This window comes from Lissotriton vulgaris, chromosome 10 (assembly GCF_964263255.1).
Source record: "Lissotriton vulgaris chromosome 10, aLisVul1.2, whole genome shotgun sequence".
Taxonomy (NCBI): domain Eukaryota; kingdom Metazoa; phylum Chordata; class Amphibia; order Caudata; family Salamandridae; genus Lissotriton; species Lissotriton vulgaris.
Genome location: NC_141698.1, coordinates 424,863,526 through 424,887,071, shown reverse-complemented (window position 1 = coordinate 424,887,071; position 23,546 = coordinate 424,863,526). Strand labels below are relative to the sequence as shown.

The 23,546-nt window shown below is 48.9% G+C and overlaps 1 protein-coding gene across 2 annotated transcripts in view; it reads left to right on the top strand.

Annotated features, from left to right (window-relative positions):
• ABCA3 (ATP binding cassette subfamily A member 3) overlaps nt 1–23,546 on the top strand; it is a 642,985-nt gene that overhangs the window by 494,588 nt on the left and 124,851 nt on the right. For both annotated transcript variants that reach the window (XM_086941282.1, XM_086941283.1), the window contains exons 20-21: nt 3,006–3,279; nt 22,886–23,090. In XM_086941282.1, coding sequence (XP_086797408.1) covers nt 3,006–3,279; nt 22,886–23,090 — 479 coding nt within the window. The remainder of the gene's footprint in view (nt 1–3,005; nt 3,280–22,885; nt 23,091–23,546) is intronic.

Genomic DNA, 23,546 nt, shown 5'->3' with positions numbered 1-23,546 from the left:
TTCATTACTTCAGCACAATATCAATCGGGTACCTGGTTCAATTCCATGGGTACCTGGATTCAAGAGGTATCATTACGTATGATTGGAGATTGGTTGTAATCTGGTCTACGTTTCGACCCCCTGGTTAAAGGGTAGGTTTGGTCCTCGTACTGGGGTCTTCATCAGGACAGGAAAACAGGAGCCCTTTAGCAGAGGCCCTTACGTGGCCATTGTGATAGGACCATTAAGGGTTCCTTTCTTATGAGGTGATTATCCCGTATTCATTGGGATAAAGAGCTTTCCATCCAAACAGTTGTTTCTTTTTCAAAAGTTCACAGCTAAACCGACGTTTGTGCGGTAGTAATTCACGCACCCCACGCCGTTCGTTTAGATTTGACAGCAGTGGCTGTCTGCAAGATGCTTCGTGCTCGCTTGACCGAGGGGGTCGAAACGTAGACCAGATTACAACCAATCTCCAATCATAGGATTAATTAACAGAGTGATACGAATCCTATGTATATGTGTATATTGGAACTACAGATCGAACTATAGACTGTAAAGGGCCTATTTTATTCCACTGTGATTGTTCCTAGTCACAACCACCTTTACCCAATCCTCACGTGTTCCCCATCACACCTATCCCACTTAACTGTTTCCCTATTTCTATCACTTTGAGCGTGTCGTAAATGTCAATAATTGGCGTAAAATGTTTGTCTTGTTCGTCCATATGAAGCTCTTGAGTGATATATTTACATGAGACTAATGCCCACAGGCATATATATGATTGAATGACGTAATTGAATAATGTATTTCTTATGTTTGCATGTAATGATACCTCTTGAATCCAGGTACCCATGGAATTGAACCAGGTACCTGATTGATATTGTGCTGAAGTAATGAATAAATAGCATAAGCACACTTTGGATGTAACATTGGTGTGTTTCATACCTGATCAATTATCTGTTTAACATTTGCTGTTCCAGTGAATCAATAGACTCTGACCATTGTTATTGTAACTACCATTACTGACCCGGGTCAGAGAGTTCTTAGGGTGTACCCCATTGTAACTCACTACAGTTGCTGAAAGCAGCAAATGCTCTGGAAAGGGCTAACAAAGGCGGCATGCCTTTGAAGCTTCGCCTTCGTGAACTCTGCCCATCCTGGGGGAGGAGGCTTAGCACTTTGTCCCAGGATGTGCATTGTTTCAGGCCCCCGAGAGCAGCAGCTCTCGACCCAGGGGTCCAGAAACATGTCTGTTGGTGGCAGCCTAAGCAACCACTCGTCAGGTCACTAGAAGTTGCTCAAGTTTCAGGGGGCATCTCTAAGATGCCCTCTGTGCATTTTACATAAAATCCCACACTGGCATCAGTGTGGGTTTAATGTGCTGAGAAGTTTGATACCAAACTTCCCAGTCTTCAGTGTAGCCATTATGGTGTTGTGGAGTTCGTAATGACAAGCTCCCAGCATATACTCTTAATGGCAGCACTGCACTTACAGTGCCCAGGAATGGACTTGGGCACTGTAGGGGTACAGAGCTCATACTCCTGTATCCTCACCACTTGCATAGGGCACCGAGCTAGAGAGGTGACTGATGTATGCCAGGGCAGTGGTTTGTGGACATGGCACACAGGGATATGTGCCATGTCGATTTTTCACTTTGTTCTGCACCAAGACAAGCAGCCTGCAAAGGCAGTGTGTGAGTGTCAGGGCACAGGACCTCTAAGGGTGGCACAATAAGTGCTGCAGCCCTTAAAGGCTTTCTCTGGTCACAGTGCTCTGCGCACCTGTGGTACCATTTACCAGGGGCTGACATGTGGCCAGAGATGCCAGTTGGGTTTAGGCTTCAATGCAGTTTTAGGGAAGGAACATAGGCCCTGGGTACCTGATTAGCAGGATCCCAGGGCACACTCAGTCAAAGAACATCAGCAATTCAGCAAAAAGTGGGGGCATACCATGCAAGAAAGAGGGCACTTTCTCACAGTAGCAGAAAGCGCTTTACACACATTAGATGCTAAAAGAGCACAATTTTACTATATTGATAGAACAAAAGATCAAAATCCGGTATTTCTAGATGGATTGTTAAATGTATTCAAACTTGTATCATTAAAGCTAAAATAACTTTAACTATACCTCCAAGAGCACATTCTACTCACAAAATAGGAGCATAAATGGCCTTTGTTGGCAACATTCTCATAGCTGACATATGTAAGGCAGCTACATGGTTTACACCACACACATTTACAAAAAACATTATTGTGTGGATGTAGTAGCATACCAGTAAGCTAATGTAGGACAAGCAGTGCTAGAACACTTTTTCAAACAACTGCAACACCCACTAGTTAGTTACCGCAATGGAAGAAAGATGTTATACAATCTATTTAAAGCATGTGTATCTACAGCACACATGCCTCGAACGGATTATGTTACTTACTCTGTAAGCATCTGTTCTTGGCATTTAGAGCTGTAGATTCACATGCGTCCTCCCTGGACACCTGTGGTTGTTGCAGTTCTTATTACTTTCATTATATACACATGCACATCTCTGTACTAAACATACTCCATTCTCACCCTCTTGCGGGAAAACAATCTAACAATGGTGGTGATGCCCATGTGCACCATCACCGAAAGGAGAAGTCACCTTACCTCATGACTGGAAAAGACGTCTTAGAAGGAAAACAACTTGCAAACATCCGGACCCAAAACTAGATGGCTGGAGTATGCAAAGTATGCGAATCTACAGCTCTACAAGCCAAGTACAGATGCTTACAGGGTAAGTAACATAATCCTTGCTCTGTAAGAACAAATATGAAATGGCAGGCTAGAGACAGGCATCTGAGTACAGTCTTGCAAAGCAGGTTTCAGTCCTGCCATTAACTAACAGGACACCTATAATCTGGGAAGAGGGTAGAATTTTTCAGCTGAGAGGAATGGTGTGGCAATAAAGATGCGTTATATTAAAAAAATCAGATTACATTGTTTAGCTGTATTGAAAATGTGTCACATTTACATGTAGTCTTTTTTTCCAGGTGACTTGGAGGAATATATTATTGGAAAGGCCTCAGAGGAAGGTGGGGCCTTCAATGAGCACTGTGTGGCTGCAGCCTCTTTCATAGATCGTGGTAGCATCACCATCATAACCGCCTTTTTCAATAACCAAGCTTATCATTCTTCTGCCTCTGCTCTTCTTTTGGCCGACAACGCCATCTACAAGCTGCTGGCTGGACCCAATGCCTCCATCTCCCTCACCAACTACCCACAGCCACGTTCCACAAATGAGACTGCCAAGGATCAACTCAGAGAGTAGGTCGTTTCACGTTATTTGTTTTATGATGACAATCAATTACTTGTAGTCTTAGGAGGCAACCGTCACATGGAGTGGCAGGGGTAGTGCAATAATTGTCCCATTATAATACAACTGATAGCCCTAGACAATTGAACATCTTTTGTGACTTTACTTCTTTTGCAATTAGACTATAATGATTTGCAGTTGAAACCAGAAGCAGTAGGCATGGCTTTGAGTTTCTCCTATCCACTCCCATTCCTTCTGACCTTACCAGGCCCTCATTTTCTCCCTGTCTGGCAAAAATGTTTTCAGTAAGAAAAGCTTTAGTGCAGTCTGCGTTTAGTATGCAGCAACTACCCAGTTAGTGTTTTTGCCGTCCGTACTAAGGTATTCTCATTGACACTACAATCTCCATTACAGTGATAGATGTGCTTTAAAAATAACATAATAATAGTAATATTCCAGAAATTAAGCAGGAGGGCATGATCATTTTAAGCCAGTAACAACGTGATTGGAATTTCAATGACTGCTAAGGTATGTGTTTTGAAAACAGACGTGGTTGTGGGCATTTCCAAATTTGTTTTAAACATTATGCAGGTTAAAGATAGTAAAGAGCAGCAGAGTATGCAGAGCAGAAATATTGAGCAGTAAGTAGTTGCTGTTGCATGGCGTAGCTTCCATTGAAAATCCATCTTGGGGTGGAGTAGAAACTGATTCAGATCATTGTACTTGCACTTCAAATTGAAAATGAACCATTGAAGATCAGCCGGAGTAGGTGAGGGTGCACCACTGGTAGATTGTTTGCAGGTGCAGGTATGCTGTTCAAGGTGGCACTTGCATTATATATTGCCAAGAAGGAAGAAAGTGCAGATTATTGGACTGATAGCTGTGAATGGTGGTTAGTAGCTGTTCTACTAGATTTTTTGGTACCCAGAGCAATTGAAAGTTTGGAGGCAGCAAAAATTAGAGGAAGTAATAATCTTAATATAATTGTATAGCCCCTGCCATGTCAGAATGTCATATAATTATTTTTCCATGCAAGTTCCCATTGCATTCTTTCACACACTTGTTTAGATGCTAAGTTAGTTGTAGAGTGATGGTAATATTTCAGACCATTGCTGAAACAGCTTTTTGTAGGTGTGTGGCTCTGAAATTCAGCTATAATCTTGGGGACAAAAATGTAAACCATTTAAACTCAGTCCCAAACTAGTAGAGATAGTGTAAAAAATCACTGCCACAAAAAGCTGTGGCGATAGGTCTTTACAATGACTCTTTCTAAGGTGTACCGTTTTGGAACAAAAACCTCTCCATCACTTTGTGAAACTATATTTGTGCTTTTCGTGAGGAACCCTGTATTTTTAGCTTGACAGTAATGTGGGCCCACTGGATGTGCATCTTTCTATTTTTGACTTTGGTTCGATGGAGCCACTGGCAGGCAGTGTTCTATGGGTGAGAGATGATTTGACGAATGTTTGACTACAAGCGCTCCTCCCCTCCTGTATTCATGGGGTCCAATTAGGAAACCTATAATATTGTCAAAATTAAGAAATTGTATATTCGCTCTAATAAAGAATATTACCAAGTAGGTATCGAACAAATGTCTTGCACAGAAATATATTAAAGTGATACACAAAATAGGCTAACAGCACTATGCATTAGTCAGAGTAGTAACAGGGATCATTGTATTTAGTCCTGGAGAAGAAGCTTAGGGGTAGGCTTCGAAACATGTCGACCAGCGAGGGAGCTGCTCATTAAAGTATTTTTCCCTCCTTTTTTTCCCTTGTTTTTCATCAATACCAGCTCTAGGGAGCACTAAAGTTTAGTTTTTCCATAAAGCCAGATATTTTTTAAACTCACTATTTTCTGACTCTTTCACTCTCACACCAAAACACATATTTCACTTCACTCCAAAGTGCTCCCACGTATTCGTCGGTTGTAACATGCCCCGTCCTGCAACGGGGCGGGAAGCACCCGATGATGAAGCATGCCACCAAGGGACCTTTTGGTGGGTGAGGGTTATTTTTAAAAAACTTTATTGCTTTCCCTTGATAGTAACCAAGCGGTTCACATAGGGTTTATTCACTCTTTGGAAGGTTAGGCACTTTATTTTGTAAATTCTGAGCGGTCTCATTTTGTTTTTTCATAACTTACAGAGCAGATTGAGTCCATGACTGATGTATCTCCTCACTCCCTTCTTTGTTTTTTGATATTTTTGACATTGCCAACATCAGAACTGTGTTCTCATGTCAAGAAGCAACCCAAAGTGTACCTTCTTTCTGACTGAGGACAGTTGCCACGCCCTTAACCCATGCTATGCAGTGACTCACAGCAGTGGCACCATGATTCCAGATCTGAGGCAAAGATCTTTTAAATTATATTCCTCTTAGGTGGCTGCCTTCCTGTTTTTCCCAGTAAAGACCATCCTTTTCACATAACTAGAGTCCTTTGTCTTCATTGTGTCCTGCCCTCCCATGTACGATGTATGTTGTCCCTATAGGGTACTGTGTGGTTCACAGGTGGACTTGGGCAAAGGGTATCCTGGCGCTTTGACTCTACCTGATTATGCACAGTCACGAAAATTTACACCGCCCTTGGGAAGAGATAGATAGATAGATATCTATATAGCTATCTATATATATTCACTACAAAAACAAAGGTTACAAGGACGTTATAGTTAGGGTCAGATTTTACTCATATCAAACCAGAGAAATTCAGCTGTTATAGTTAGCTGAGTCAACTATAACTTAAGCCCCCGTATTGCACTTCTTACGACCTTACATATTACATCACTCATGACATGGTCAGTGACATCACTGATGACATCATCCACAGAATCTTTGACGCACCCACTCACACCCCCATATAACCTTTCATACACCCACTCCCACTTTCCACACTACCATTCTCAAAACAATTGACACACCCATATCAGTACTTACACACCCACTCTCTGATTCATAGGTCTACAAACACACACACACACACACACACACACACACACACACTCAGTCACCTATACACTAACACGTTCTCTAATACAGCCACTGATATATCCACTCATACACCCATACAGCCACTCTCACACTGTCAGTCACGCATACAACTACTCACACACCTACTCACTCACCTAGAGATCACTCACACAGCCATTTACTCACCTTTACAGTTACACACTCACTCACTTATTCATACCGATACTAACACATACTCACTCACCTATACAGTCACCGACATAAGCACACACTCACCCATACAGCCACCATCACAATTCCTCACTCACACAGTCACTCATATATTCCAACACTCACCTATATTGCCTTTCACTTATAAAGCTACTTACCCATATACCACTGATGCATTCATTCACTCATGACACACCCTTATACACACTTAGTCACCAATACAGCCCCTCACCTTCGTACTCAGTAACCCACCCCTTCCACTGACTCACTCACCCACTCATCCATGCAGGCAGTCACATACTCTCTCACCCAGCCACACAGACACTCGTACTCCCATTCAGGTACTCAGACACCCAATCAATCAACCATACAGCCACTCACATACCCACTCACCAACACATACAGCCACTTAGACACCATCTGACTCACCCATACATTCACTGATTCACCTAATCACGCACTTATACAGTCAGTCACACGCCATCTGAATCGTCCATGTAGGTGCTGATACAGCCACTGATTAATTAGTACACCTTGTTATATATATATATATATATATATATATATATATATATATATATATCTGAAAGAGACAATTAGTTATACATTCCTTACCTTAGAATTACCCCAGGCGTTAGACTGGATCCAGAACGTTTTTCGTCAGCAGTACCCCTGCGTGTCGAAAGGTGGCGTTGGTCAGCTCCAAGTTCGTCGTTGGCGTCTTGGTCACCGGGATGACGTTGTGGCAGCTACTTAGACGCCCCCGTCGCTCGCTGACGTCAGTTCTTTCTTTTTCCGTGCCAGCCAGTGCAGATCTGGAGAGAGCGGTACCTCCAGTCACTTTTTGACTGACTTTTTGGAGACTTTTGTCGACAGCATTTTTAAGTCTTCGACTCCTGGTGCACGTAAGAGATGCCCGGATTCAAGGCTTGCGGCTCCTTCAGCCGGCTGATATCGTGACGGAGCCGCACTGCGTGTGCCTGTTTTTCCTGGAGCACGACCATGATTCTAAGTTGTTCTCCGACTGCCGGACCATGAATCCGAAGTCTTTGCGGGAGCAGTCCTGAAAGCTTCTCGATACCCGGCTGTCGGCTCCGTGCCATTTGAGGTCCCGGTCGCGTGGGAGGTCGGAGCCACCACCACCAGTCTTCTTCAAAGTCTTCGCACTACTCAGGTAAGTGGAAGCACAAGAAGAAGTTGAAGAAGTATCGTTGCTCTTTGACTTCTCCCCGTCGGTCGGCTGATGCGTCGAGGGATGCGGGTGGTTGCCCCCCGCACGCGGCTCCGTGTTCGGGGCCTGAAGGGTCGACTCGTTTCCCTCCCTTCCTGGGACCCACAGCGACCCCGGCCCAGCTTTGCACCTTTTACGAAGCGATGCATACTATCTTTGGGCAGCCCAACTCCGCTGGCGTGCCTTCAGGCCCTGTGGACTTGATTGGGGGCCTTGGGCCTTTGACGCCGGCAGCCCCAGCACCGCAGGGTCCCCTTGGATCCAGACCTGGATCCGGATCGGCGCTGGTTGACCTGATTACACCTTCCCCGGTGCCGATGCCACCGGCACCACGTCCACAGCCGACGCCAGTTGTGTCCCCAGCCGGTGTCGACCCTGTCTCTGCTCTGAACTGGACACGGAGCCGGACCGGCATCGATCTGCGCCGGATCTGGCGCCGACGGGTTCATTTGTGCCCTTGTTCTACCCTGGTGCTCCAATAAGGCCAGATTGGCAACCAGAGGAGGGTGAGGAGGACTGGGAGGGGTCTTGGGACCTACTAACTGAACAGTTGGAGTACGACCCGGACTGGAAAGAGGAACTGGGGGAAGCCAGTGGTCTAGATACTGCCCCAGATCTTGGCATGTTGTCTCTTCCTACCGTGGCTTCGAAGGAGGGAGCTTCTTAGGCATTGGTGTTGCGTAGGGTGGCCAAGGCTCTCAACCATGAGCTACCTACAGTGGCAGTCAGGACTAACCTTCTGACAGAGGTGCTTCAGCCGGCAGCGAGCTCTTCGGTGCGCCTGCTGCCATTCAATGAAGCCCTAACCGACATCTTTTTGGGCTACTGGTCCAGGCCCAACACATGGGCTCCTGTGGATAGGATGATTGCCCGACGCCACCGCCCGGTCCCGGGCAACCCCACTTTCCTCTCCAAACACCCCACCCCTGGGAGCTTGGTGGTACAAGCCTCCATATCCAAAGGCGCATTCCCTAATGCACCTCCTGATAGGGAGTCCAAAAAGCGGGACCATCTCGGGAAGAAGAGTTTTTCTTCCTCCAGCTTGGGACTGCGATCGGTAAACACTGCATGTCTGTTGTGCCGTTATACCCACTCAGTGTGGGATAGGGTGGTGCAGGTGGTGCCCCAGTGCCCTTTGGAGGCCCGGGTCGTACTCTCCCGTGCAATTGCAGAGGGGAGAGAATCAGCTAAGTTTACCATACGCTGTGGACTGGACACCGCCGACTCGCTAGGTAGGCCGATTTCAACATCGATAGCCCTTCGACGCCACGCCCGGCTGAGATCGACTGGCTTTGCTGAACATCCCCTTTGATGGCCGTCACCTGTTGGGCGACATGGCATACAGAGCTCTAGTGCGCTTCAAGGACTCACGGGCTACGGCCAAGTCCTTGGGCCTCTCCACCACTTGCCCTGCGCAGTCTGCCTTTCGCCCCTTTATAGTGCCTCACCACATTCCACCCAGGGCCACAGGCCGGCGCAAGTTGTTCAGCCCCTGTGTGGCCGGGTACGTGGGCCCACCGTCGTGGGTCTGGGGCCAGGGAGCGTGCCAGTCCACCATCGCCCCCTCTGCAGCAGCCTCCAAACCCTCCTAGTCCAATCTTCCAGGGCCACCAATCACCAGTGGGGGCCAGGATTCGCCATTCACCTCCCCCACTGGCGCACCATCACGTCGGACCGGTGGGTTTTGCAGATAGTCCGAAGGTGCTACTCCCACCCCTTTGAGATGTCCCCTCAGCCATCTCAATACCATTGCATGTCGGTGGATCATCTGGCCCTTCTCCAACACCAACGGAGCCATCAAGCGAGTTCCTGCCCCAGAAGTATGTCGGGGTTGCTACTCCCACTATTTTCTGGTGCCAAAGAAGAACAAAGGCCTGCTTCCTGTCTTGGATCTCAGGATCGTCAACCGCTTCCTCCGAAAGGGGAAGTTCAAAATGTTGATGCTAGCTCATGTCCTGTCTGCCCTCGACCCTGGAGACTGGATGGTAGCATTGGACGCCTATTTTCACATCACCGTCCTACCAGCCCACTGGCGCTATTTGCGGTTTTCGGTAGGCCACGAGCATTCATTTTCGTTTTACTGTGTTCCCCTTTGACCTTACCAGTGTCCCTCGGGTGTTCATGATGGATATGGCGGTGGTCACAGCTCATCTGCGCAGGTCAGGGGTTCCAGTGTTCCCCTATCTCGACAACTGGCTGTTGATGGCGTGCTTACCCCAGGCTGTCGTCTCCCACCTCCAGACTACAGCCGACCTCCTGCATTCCCTGGGGTTCTCCAACAATGTGCCGAAGTTGCACCTGACTCCCTCTCAGCAGCTCCTCTTTCTCGGAGTGGTTCTGGACACTACACAGTTTCGGGTCTATCCTCCCAAACAGTGAGTCCAGGATATTCAGGCTTTGATTCCGATCTTTCAGCCTCTATCCCGGGTTTCGGTCAGGATGACCCTCCAGCTACTGGGCCTGATGGCCTCCTGCATCCTGCTGGAGGACCATGCCAGATGGCATTTGTGGGCTCTGCAGTGGGACCTGAAGTTCCAGTGGGCACAACATCAGGGTAACCTGTCCGATTGTGTCCAGATCTCGGAGGGCACTGCACACCAATTGCAGTGGGGGCTAACAAACCAGGATTGGGTCAACGGCAGATACCTCTCCCTTCCCCCGTCAGAGTTCACAGTGGTGACCGATGCATCACTTCTAGAATGGGGCGGCCACATGGGGGAGGCGGACATTAGTGGCTTCTGGTCTCCAGCAGAGTCCGGGCTCCACATCAACCTTCTGGAACTCGGGCGGTTCGTCTTACACTCAAAGCATTCCTTCCCTCTGTCCGGGGAAGAGTAGTGTAGGTGTTCACGGATAACACCACCGCCTTGTGGTACTGCAGCAAACATGGAGCTGTGGGGTCGTGGAGCCTATGTCAAGAGGCCCTCCGCCTCTGGACATGGCTGGAAAGTCAGAGCATATCCCTGGTGGTTCAACACCTGGCAGGTCCGCTGAACGCCAGGGCGGACAAACTCAGCCGCAGGTGCATGATGGATTACGTAAGGCGTCTTCACTCAGAGGTGGTGCAAGGTCTCTTTCAACAGTGGGGAGAGCCTTGGTTAGATCTATTCGCCAACGAAGAGAATGCGCAATATCAGCAATTCTGCGCTTTGAAATGTTCAAGGCGGCACTCGCTCAGTGATGCTTTTCATCGCGAATGGAGTTGCGGTCTTCTATACGCCTTTCCACCTATACCATTTCTGCCCAGAGTGCTGAAGAAGATCAGGCGCGATCGGGCCTAAGTAATTTTTGTGGGGGGGGCGCTAGAGGACGCCGGACAAGATGGCCGCACTTGTGTGAGGCTCCGTCACGACCATTGCAAATCCGCTAATTTATCCTGCTTTCCCCGGCGCTCTTGCCCTACACCCCGGCTGAGCTTGCTCCGCTATCATCGGTGACCCCCTGGGACGCTCTGTGTGTAGATTGTGGCCGTGCTACGGGCGCCTGGAACTGTACGATCCCAGGCTGGGACGTGGAGGACGGCGGCTCCGGCGGATGCGGAGCGGAGGTCTCGCTGAGATCTGGGCGCTGGACACCGTTGCTGACTGTGAGAGCGGAGCCTGGGAGACGGCGCTTTGGGACTGTCCCCCAGAGCGGCTTCGGTGCGTTGGACGGCCTGGACTTAGCCCTACTGGTCCCGGTGAGTGGGGCGAGGTGCTACGCAAGCTCGGTGCTGCGGAGGTGGTGCTGGGCCGCGATAGCCCGCGCCGCGCGAGCTAGGGCCGGGGGGGCTTGGGGAAGGGTCGGCTGAGGTACGGAGTGGCCGGGACGGTCAGGAGCATAGGCGGGAACACGCTCTGGGCTACCTGGAGGGGCGCTCATCGACACACACGTTCCCTGGAGGGCCTACGGCGTTGGAGGTCGCGGACCTGCGGAGCGCCCGCCATCTTGGGGTCTCCTTTCACATGGCTGCTAAACACTAAGCACTGGCGGTTGGCGCACTTCCAGCGCTAACTATCTTAACATCGGCGCTGTCGGGGGGGGGGGGCCCGGACCCGGAGGCCCTCCGGCGCTGTCATTCCATCACTTTGGGCTCTGCGCACTACTGTATATCCTTGAACTGTGTTGCTGCACGGACATTGTTTTGGCGCGCTTTACCCGCTGGGGTGGAGGAACTATTTGGCCTAGACTGGAGGTACCTGTAGGCCTGGGCCTGGGCGTACTCCAGGGTGTGCAACGACTGGTGAAGGCTCCGACATTATTTTGAAAGGCTTCACTGGACACACTGCCCTGCGTAGCTGAGCCTTGGACCGCGCTGACCTCGATCGCAGCCATGGGCAGGCCCGAAAGAAACCAGCCTAAAATTAACTTTGAAGCGAAAAAGACTGCGCATACATCCTCCCAGGCGCCCGTGGACTCTGACCAAGGGGGGGCTGCTGGGGGTACACCTAATTTGGAATCCACACTGGTGGCAATGCAGAAGACTCTACAGTCCATTGAGGGCACCATGGAGTCAGTCAATCATCGTCTTGATCAAATGGCAACACAATTTGACCGCCAGAACGAGCGGATGGGGGAAGTGGAACAGCGGGTTTCAGCCACGGAAGATGGCCTGGCCACGGTCTCGTCCAAAGTGTTCAGTATGGAAAGAGTTCTGGCGGTCATACAAGCGAAGAATGAGGAGTTAGAAGGGAGGTCCAGGAGGAACAACGTTCGCGTTACAGGATTGCCGGAATCCACAAACGTGGGGCGCATGGAGGACTACATGGAACGAATGATCGTCGATATCTTTGGCGCTGACCACCTTTCTCGTGTCTTCATTGTGGAGCGTGCTCATCGATCTCTGGCCAAGAAGCCTCCGCCGGGAGCGCCGCCGCGGCCTATTGTGGCTAGGATCCTGAATTACAGGGACCGGGACACTATCCTGCGGCTCGCCAGGGAGAAGGGCTCCATTGAATATCAGGGTAATAAACTGGAGTTTTATCCCGACTTCACCATGGCAGTACAGACTGCACGAAAGGAATTCGCTGCGGTGAAACAGTTGCTGAGGGCTGAGACCATAGCTTATGCCATGTTGTACCCTGCGTGCCTTCGGATTGGGCCTCCTTCGGATAACAAGATCTTCTCCTCTCCCAAGGCAGCCATGGACTATGCCAAAAGACTGAAAAAACGTGCTAAAGAACCGCCGGGGCGTCATGAGGGAGATGATGAAAGACTGGAAGAGGAGGACTGACTTGCGTTGCACTGCTAGCCCTGGTGATGGGGGAACTGCGGGGTATTGCACTGGGCTGCCTCTACTACAGCGCGTTATTTACTAAGTGAGAGCCGCAAGGGCGTTTCAGCACATGGCCCACTTTGTACTGTTGCTTTGCAAGTTGCGGGAGGGGAACGCTCAGGCTGACGCTATCCCTGTTGATGCCACCTTGTCGCCTCAATGGGGGCTCTCTACTAGTTAAACTTGGCTGAATGAGATCCCGTTGTGCACTATGTGTTCCCACGCTGGATACGGTGGCTCTTCTGGGCTCTTGGTGCTGCTCTTTAGGTGTGGACGCTTCGGGGGCGCCCAGTGCAATGTACTGTTACACGAATACTAACATGTTCGATGCTTTGACCGTGGGTGTGGGTAGGGGGGTTGGGGTTGTTGTTAACGGCAATGGTCTGCGCTCTCGTCAGTTCTGGCGAGAGTGGTGCGCCACTACGCCCCCAGATAAGGGAGATCCCCAAAATGTGGTTGTTTGCATTGTTGGGGGTTGCAAAGGGGGGGGACGTGGGGAGCCTTTGGCAAATTGGGGGTGCTGAAGTGGGAGGCGGGTTGGGGGAAGGGATGTTGGGATCTGTTGGGTTGTTGTTGTTTTTCCTGATCAAAGGGACTGAGTCTGAGAAATTCATGGGAGGCGAGTGGGGCCACAGTAGGGAGTACGGGAACCTTAACAGCATTACTGGTGTTGTCTCCGGGTTGGCGCGGGATGAGGGATGGTCTGACAAGAGGGGGCTGCTGAGGACGAAATCACTGCTGGGATGCTTACACCTTTGGTGATATGGATAGGGGGGCACCCTAACGTGTGTTACATGGAATGTGCGAGGGTTAAATAAGCCGCAAAAAACACGACAAATGCTTGCCTTTCTCAACAGACATGGAGCACAAGTGGTGTTTCTGCAGGAGACGCATCTCAAGGGCACGGCGGCCGAAATGGTGGGCAAACAGTGGGCGGGGGCGAGGTGGGCCACGTCATATTCTTCCTATGCCCGTGGGGTGATGATTCTGATAAAAAAGAATGTTCCGTTTGAGGTGCTGCATGAGGAGGTGGACCAGGATGGCAGATATATTGTTGTGCAGGGTAAATTGTGTGGCACGTTGGTCACTCTTCTCAATGTCTATGGCCCTAATATAGATGATCCTGATTTTTTCATTGCACTCTGGAACAAGCTGTATAATCTGCCGCCTTCGGCAATCCTCTGTGGGGGGGACTGGAATGTTACACTGGATTCTGAGTTGGACAGGAGGCATGACTGGCCCTATGAACGTAAGAGAGCGATGGATGCAGTGTGTGAGGGTATGAATGGACTGCAACTGTTGGATGTTTGGCGCTTGCGGAATCCTGGCAGGCGGGAGGGAACTTGCTACACGTCAGCGCATGATACGTGGTCGAGACTGGATTATTGGCTACTGACCCGAGATGTAAGCGGATGGGTGCTGAATGCGGAACATCTACCCCGCACGCTTTCTGACCATGCCCCTGTTGCGTTGAAGCTGCGGATGCCTACACATGCTCCTGCTCCATTTACTTGGCGACTCTCACCTGGAGTATTAACGGATCAAGTGTTGAGTGAACGCCTGCGGCAGATAGTTGAGGAATTTTTTGAGATCAATGTGGGCTCTGTCGATAGTATGATCACGGTGTGGGAGGCCTTTAAGGTCTCAGTGCGGGGTGCATGTATTGGGTTGCGGTCCGGGGTCCTCACGTCCATCAGAGACTCTATGTCCAGACTAGAAAGGGAGTTGTTGGCTCTGGAGCGCCGACTGGAGGAGGGGGCGGAAATCACATTGTTAGCGGATATTAGGGCGAAGGTCACAGAATATAATGAATTGGCAGACCAGGAGGTGAAATTTCTGTCCAAACGCGCTACAGCCAGATACTATGGAGAAGGAGGTAGGCCAGGTAAGGGGCTTGCTGATAGAATCCGAGATCCTTGGGCGAGGCACTGTACGGTATTGGAAATTGAGGATCAAGGAGAAGTGGTGACTACGTCGGATGGTATACTCGCCTGCTTCTCGAGACATTATGCACAACTCTATGAACATAGGGAAACGGCGGATGAGGCAGACATAACGCAGTACTTGGAGGATGTGGCGCTGGTGTGGCTCTCCAGGGGTCAACAGGAATTCCTAATGCATCATGTTACTGAGGCGGAATTCAGAGATGCAATCGCAGCACTCCCGAATGGAAAGGCGGCTGGCACAGATGGCTTACCCGCCGAATTCTATAAGACATATGCAGATTTGCTTATTCCGCGATTGGCAATGGTTCTGGAGGAGGCCTTTGAATGCGGACGGCTTCCAGGGACTATGAGAGAAGCGCTCTTGGTGGCGCTCCCCAAGCCCGGTAAACCTCTGGATAAGTGCGAGTCATACCGCCCACTTTCACTCATGAACACTGACGTTAAAATAATTGCTTAAGTATTAGCCACGAGACTGCGTCTACTCCTGCCGGTCATGGTACTACCTGATCAGTCGGGGTTTATCCCCCTCCGGTCCACCACTCACAACCTGAGGACCCTATTCGACGTCCTGCATCTCCTTAAGCCAGAACTGGCCGCGGTGGCGGTCATGCTTGATGCCGCCAAGGCCTTTGATTCAGTAGCATGGAAGTATATGCTAGCCGTACTACATCGGATGGGGGTACCTTTCTTTTTCACGTCCCTGATCGCCCTGTTGTATAATGCGCCCACGGCAAGGGTCAGGGTTAATGGGCATGTCTCTTCCTCCTTTCCGATACAGAGGGGGACAAGGCAGGGGTGCCCTCTTTCGCCCCTGCTTTTTGCCATCATGATGGAACCGCTGGCCTGTGTCTTGCGGCAAAAGTATGCGGATGCAGCATTGAGGTTTCCTCTCAGATCGTTGGCTGTGTCCATGTACGCTGACGACATGGTTCTATATGTCAGGGACCCTGCACTCCACCTGGAAAACATACTTCAAGAGTTTATTAAATTCGGCCGACACTCAGGACTGACCATAAACTGGGACAAGTCGGTGGTGCTGCCCCTCACGGATGTTACCCACCGGGTCCCCTTGGAATTCCCGCTGGAATGGGCAACGGAGTCGGTTAGATACCTGGGCATCTGGGTGCATAGGGATTGTCAGGAAGTCATACGGGCCAACTACGGCGTTGCCATTTCCAATCTGGAAGATCAGGTGGCGAGATGGACTCGTTTACCACTGACCCTGGCGGACCGAGTGTCGCTGATTAAAATGGTGGTGCTTCCGAAATTCCTTTATCTCTTCACAAACATCCCAGTCACGCTGAGGTCCCACTTCTTTGCGAGGCTCAGGTCCCTATTAATATCTCTCACCTGGGCTGGCAAGAGACCGCGAGTGACTTGGGAGGTGCTGATCAAGCCATACGATCTGGGTGGGTTCGCCCTGCCGGATATGAGGCTTTATTATCTGTGTGCGCAGGCACACTTCGCAAGTTACTGGATAGCCGCTCCGCCATACACTCTGCACGTAGCGCTGGAAGCAAGCGCGGTTCTGCCATACCCATTAAGGGCTATGATCGCAAATAAGCACTCGGTGTTTGAGAAGGGGGAGATTGACACCGTGCGACTCACGGCGACTGCATGGCACAGCTTGGGCAAACGGGCTGGTAGACTACCGCTAGACGCCCCGGCTATGCCGCTACTTTATCACTCGGATATCTCTGTATCGGGTGAACCGGGAGGGCTGCAGATCCTGCGAGAGGCTGGACTACAGACTATGGGAGACCTGTTTCCGGGTGCATCGTTTCTCTCCTCTCAGGAGATGACGACCCACTCGACGAATGCCACTATGTCCACCTTTGTGTATGTCAGGTTACGGGCCGCCGTGCGTGACTTATACCCTACTTATCCGGAGAAACCTCTGGCCCTGGGTGCCCTGCAGTTGCTATATACAGTCAAGGACAGGACTAAATTACTATCTAAACTATATAAGGCCGCACAGGAAGATGAGGGCGGGGGGGCGGCGCTGGCTAGAGCAAGGTGGGACAGGAGTCTCCCGGAACCGCTGAGTGATGACGAGTGGAATGAATGCTGTGCTATGACCGGGGGGTATGTGATCAATGGCAACTTCCGCCTTCTACATTATAAATTTCTGCAACAATGGTACTATACGCCTACCCAACTGGTAAGATACGGCCTTAGGTCCACTGCTCAATGTGTCCGATGCGGGGCCGAGGAGGCCGACTTTATACACCTGGCCTGGGGATGTACGATTTCTGGAAGGAGGTGACTGAAAGGCTGACTGTCATAACTTCGATTGAGGTGAAGCTGGATGTACGCTTGTGTCTTTTGGGCATTGCTTCTGGTGTGGCTGCTCCGTCGCGCCGACTGATGGTGCTGGCGCTTCAGTTGGCCAAGAGGAGGGTTGCTATGGTTTGGGGAGGGAGGAGAGCGCCTGAGGTACAACTGTGGCTGAAGGATATGGCCTATTGCAGGGATCAACTGAACTGTTACTATGAAGAATTACCTGCGGCGGCTCGCCCGAGGGATGTGTGGACTCCGTTCACACTTTACATGTTGTCTTTGACGGAAACCGACAGCGACGAGAGTGTAACTACTGCTTTGTCTGACGGAGGGGATGGAGCTGCATGAGATGTCCTTGTGAGATAGCGTTAAGATTGCACTGTGTGTTGTGCGGAGTGACTGGACGATGGTCATGTAAGTGGGAGTGTCTTGGTCTGCTGAGACTGGCATGCCAGGCATGCCTCAATGTTCCTCGCTACGGCCTCTGGGGAGTTCTGAGAAGGTGGTGAAGGTTCCCTACGTCGGGGATGCCCTGTTAGACATCTGATGTATTGACTACCCTATCACATTATAACTGCTGGACTTAGAATACTCACTGTGATCAGGATAAGTTGGGGAGGGGGGGTTGGGATTTGTTGACATTACCTTTCTTTATAAAAACGGAAAATTAGACCAAGATCACATGGGGGCGAAACGACCGCACTCAATGGGTGTGCTGAACTTATTGCATCTGGATCTACTGTAGTGCCTACATGAGCTAAGACTTCTGGACTCCTGCACACGTGCCTCTGGCGTATGGTCTCAAGCTTGTATGATATATGTGGTACTCCGATGGCGGCCGGCCCCAGCAGTGGGTTGTAGGCACACCGCTGTGTATATGAACAATGTGCAATAAAGGTCTTCCAAAAAAAAAAAAAAAAAAGTAATTTTTGTGGCTCCGGATTCGGCACGAATGGTGGTACCTGAGCTATTACACATGGCACTCGATCCTCTGATCCGACTGCCTCTTCGGGAGGATCTTCTGTTGCAGCAGCAGGGGACGGTCCTCCACCCGAACCTCTCCAACCTCCACCTCCTTGCGTAGAGATTGAGCGGCAAAATTTGACAGCTTTCAACCATCCTCCTGAAGTCTATGATGTTATCTTGCCAGTCAAGCGTCCCGCTACTAAGACGGTATATGCCTGCAGATAGAACAAATTTGTGGCATTGTGCACAGCAAAGGCATAGATCCCCTTTCGGCCCCTCTTTCTGGCCCAGCAGGGCTCTGCTCTGGGCACTCTAAAGGGCTACCTTGCGGCCATTTCAGCCTTTCCTAGGCTTCCTGATCAGCCTTCTCTTTTCAAGTCCCCTGTTGTAAATTGCTTCTTTAAGGGCATTACTCACTTTTTTCCTCCTGTTCCCTTCGTAATGCCCCAGTGGGCCTTGAACTTGGTTCTTACGTTTCTTATGTTCGCTCCCTTTGAGCCACTACATGACTGTCCTCTCTGGCTTCTGACTTTAAAAACTGCCTTTCTGGTGGCCATCACCTCTGCGCGCAGGGTGAGTGAGCTCCAAGCTCTTTCTTCTAAACCTCATTTTCTGGCTGTTCATCCGGACACGGTTGTCCTTTGAACTCGTCCTTCCTTCCCAAAGAGGGTACTTCTTTCCACATTGGACAGACCATCACTTTGCCCACCTTCTTTCCGCATCTACATCCTTCCAAAGAAGAAGAGATGCTCCACCGTCTGGATCCAAAACGTGCGCTTTCATTTTATCTGGATCACACAAAGCAATTCCGGGAGGATGACCAGCTCTTTGTTGGCTATGTGGGTACCAAAAAAGGTCTGGCCTGGCCGTGCACTAACGGACCATTTCTAGATGGGTTGTTGTGTGCATCAAAGCTTGCTATTCCTTGGCAAAGAAGGAGACTCCAGATGGGTTATGCGCATATTCCACCAGGGCGACGGCAGCTACCACTGCTTTGGGACATGGAGTCCCCCTTAATGACCACTGTCAGGCAGCTACGTGGGCATCGCTGCACACGTTCACATAACACTACTTCCTGGACAGCCAAGTCAAGAGAGACTGCTTCTTTGGCCGTTCTGTTCTCCAGGACTTTCTGGTGTGAACTTGATTTGCAGACCCACCGCCGGGGTTGGTATTGCTGGGGTATCTAATCTAAGGTAAGGAATCTATAACTGTCTCTTTCAGATTAACACGTTACTTACCTTCGGTAACAATATATCTGTAAAAGACATAGATTAGTTATAGATTCCTTACCGCCCCGCCCATCCTTCCCGTTCTGCGAACTGATTTCTAGGGTTATGGACTTAATTTCAGGGCCCTATTTTTGTGCACCAGTGGTCAGTGTCTTGTATGGCTCTGCGCTTCTGGCGCGGAAATTGGTGTACAGAACTGACGTCAGCGCGCGAGGGTGACGTCTAAGTAGCTACCGCGACATCATCCCGGTGACCACCACGCCAACGACTTACACGGGCCGACTGACGCCACCTTTCGACGTGCAGGGGTACTTGCTCCATGATGAATTTCTAATAGTGTCTCTAAGCTTATCCCTGCAGCTAGTTATGTTGGGTCCCCAGAACAAGAGAAAGTGTGAAAAGCCTTCTCCAGGTCCCATGACCCTCAGTTAAAAATGTGTCCAGAGCTACTGTATACTTTGATCATGTAGACTTTAGCTGCATGGTTAAAAGCAAATTGTTTGTCCTGAACTAAATGTAATGAGCAGCCAACATGTTTCATTGACAAGATTCTTTTGGCAAATTCATCAAGGCAGTAGGACCACACTATCACCCAATAATGCACCGCACCAAATACCCACCGGGTCAATGCGTACCAGTGGACATAATTGCTGTGTGCAAGCATGCTATAAAACCACCTGCGGTGCCGGCAGATCTCGGTCTTGCATCATATTGATGTCAGAGGTCATTACACTTTGATGAGGACAAAAACACAATTGGCTGCAGGGGATAAGCTTTTTGAATCTATTAGAAATTCTCATCATATATCACTGCCTGCGTAGGAGAAAGCCTATGATGAGAAGCGAAGCCAGTTGGTAACACTTCCCAACAGGTTATTTCTGGCTCCTTAAGTGAGAATCTCATATTTTTCTTTTTTAAGCCACAACACTGTATTTGTCTGTAGGTTGAGATACACACCCCAGATTTATTTCCTGATTTTTATTTTGGAGGGGCCTTAGAACTTGTGTTCAGCATGGGGTTGAAGGAGTTAGGGGTTTATTTTTTTGGATAGATATTAAGTAGAGGGTGTCCCTTTTTCTTCTTGATTTTTCCCTCTGTAATTCCTCTTTTTTTTGTTTGGTGCTTGAACATGCAAGTTTAAACGTATTTTTTAATTTCCTCCTCCCTTAAGCTGGTGAAGTTTCAGAGGTCCAGTAGGTACCCACACAGGAAGAAATTTTCAACTTTGTCAATTAGTATTTGAGATGCACTGGCTAGATCCCTTGTCATCTCTGACTAGAACCCAGACTCTGAAGGAACCCGCAACTGCACCTTGACGTTTTTTTGGGTGAGAGCCTTGTTGTTTAAGTGTTAGGTTTTTAGTTTCAAGGAATTTTTTCTTTTTGTGCCTGAAGACTCAACAGCTCAGACTTCAGTCTACTGATTTATTCATTCTTACACCCAGAACCATTGAAATGAATGGTCAGAAGCACCATAGTAAGTGCTAAAATGGTGTCATTTTTGTCTGGTACTGTGATGGTTTGACACCTCTCCCCTTGGGAGTTGAACCCGGAATTACCAGTCTCTCAATCAGTAGTAACCAAGTATCTCGTGTGAATATCACAAAGTGTGAATCTTTATTCACTAACAGCAGTCTTGACAGTTTGAGTGTACCACAACACAAAGCGGGAAAAAGAACTACACAGTCAGTCTGTAAGCACTGTCCTTTAGCGGAGGGTCTTCTTCTTCTATCTTTACTCCTCCCGTACTGCAACCAGGACCAGCGCTCCCCAAAAGGCAAACAGAAACAAAGGGACACTACTGTCACTCTCTATCTGCTAAACTTATAGCTCTACAGTGTGCTCCCCGTCACCAACATTCCTGGGTCACCGAGGATAGTGCAGAATATTCAGAGGTTGGTTGTAAGGCAGGGAAAGTGAGAGTTCATGTAGGGTTTATCACTCATTCAGGGTCGAGTGCTCTATTTGTGCCACAGTCCCCACAAGCCCTTTCCCGCCAACCTCCTCCTCCACCCTTCCCTCCACGTCACTTGCCTGGAGCTACGGTCCCTCTGGACTCTAGCGGTGGGTATCTCAGTGTCCTGTTGCCTCGGGGGACTACCGGATACTAGCGTGGTGGTTTTTGGGGAATTCTCCCTCTGCTCGTCGCGTTGTCCTCCTCAGTCCTCTCGCCGGTTTCCTCTGGTCCTCGGGCTTCTCCCGTAGTCTCCACCTCCCGTTTCTCTGTCGTTCTGACTCTCTCCTTCGACTCGTGTCTCTTTCCCATCACTCGAACGTCCGCACCTGAGGTAACCGTCGTTTTCTTTCTCTTCCCGTGACGTCTCCTCTCCTCTCTGTTGGGCGACTAGACTGCTCACCTTCTCCTCGGAGGGCGCCCATCCGGGCGCCTTCTTGGAAATCTCAGCTGCCTCAGTCGTGGGCCAGCTGATATCACAGGTACCTTTGTCGCATTGACTGGTGCATCGAAAGACTAAGTGCTACAGTAAAAGACTTAACAAGTCTTGAAGCTCCATGAGCCGTCCCAGATGTAGCCCTTTCAGGATAACTTTGGGCATTATGTCAATGTGATACAAAGTCTTGCTCCTAGGTGCTATAAAATGTCTCAGCTGCTTAAAGAGTGTCAAGGATTTCTGATCACCAGCAGTAGGTCCCCTAACAAACTATGGTGCATGAAAATGTTCCGCTTGTAATGGCTGAGTGCAAAAATGTGTTTGGAAAATTGCAAAGGGCTGCCTATAAAATTGTGTACGATGATGTACTCTTGGCCATATTACAAAAACGTTGCACTGGGGAAGAAACAGACCAGGGCAAATCTGCTAACATTTTGTTTTTGCTTGTTTAATAGGGAGTGGAGCATTCAGTATTTCTACCAGGTTAAACATTTTAAATATGCAATTTTAAACTTTGGTCACAGCAAAATGTTGCTCCATTTTTATTTGAATAATAGTAAGAACATTGCAAACGCAATATGTTTTTTAAAGAGTCTTTGTGGACTAGGTTTTCTTTCTTAAAATATTTCACACTTGTAAAATACATTTATAACCAGAAAACATGTTCTATATGCTCTATATGTTCAGAAAAAGTTTCCGCAAATACCTTTCCCATTGTTCTCCTGGGGCGAAAATAACATTTGTAATACAGACAATTGTAAAATGTATTTGCTTTTTGTATTATAAAAAAGCATCATAGTTTTGTCCCTGTATTTACATGGATGTGTAGTTTCTGTAATATTGCCTATGAAGGACCTTTCACTTGGGCTTTATTTATTTGCACAGCCAGAGCAGTCTCCAATGCATATTAAATATACCAAATAAAGTTAGTTGCTGCCATTGCAGTGAGAGATAGCCTTCTTGTGAGCTTACATTTCAGAGGTGTGGCAGACAACCCTGTCCAGTGTGCTGTAGACTGAAAAATAGGACTATTAAACTAAATTACTAATGGGGGTTGAGTCCCCATGGTTTTTAGTTTTCGCTGCAAGTTTCTCTGTTAACCACATTTCCCCTTCCTTTCCTCCATTATCTTTTTTTCTTTAGGGGCCAGACCGGATTTGCCATTGCTATCAACCTGCTTTATGGCATGGCTTCTCTGGCCAGTACGTTTGCCCTTTTGCTGGTCACCGAGAGGGCTATCAAGTCTAAGCATGTGCAGTTTGTTAGTGGTGTTTACGTGACCAACTTCTGGCTGTCTGCTCTGCTTTGGGATCTCATCAATTTCCTAATTCCTTGTTTGCTAATGCTGGTGAGTCATTTGCATATGTGTAGATTTGAAGTGTTGAGTCATGGGGAGTTGAAGTAGTTTAATGCTGAAATTTACAGCATTCTAGTGGATCAGTACAGAGAGCTACTAGCCCTGTCACTTTCATTACTTGTCAATGGCGATTATGAGACTTATTTAAAATGGGCTTTAGTGAAGAGGAGTTAAATTTAAATACAAACTGCCTGTGACTGAAGAGTGATTGGGTAAGTGTAGTTCTTCAGTCCTGAAGGAGCCTTCATTTTCATAACCAAATGTTCATCAATATACTCATAGGCTGCCATAGATAACCTAGAGTTGTGCTTCCACCCAGAAGATGGAACAGTGAGGGACTATCCTTATCTGGGCTTCCTAAATGAAGCATTTTATAGTTAATATAGTAGAGGATTTAAGAGAAGGTTGTGTTATCTGTTCAGCTCCTTGTTATTTGTCTTTCCTTTC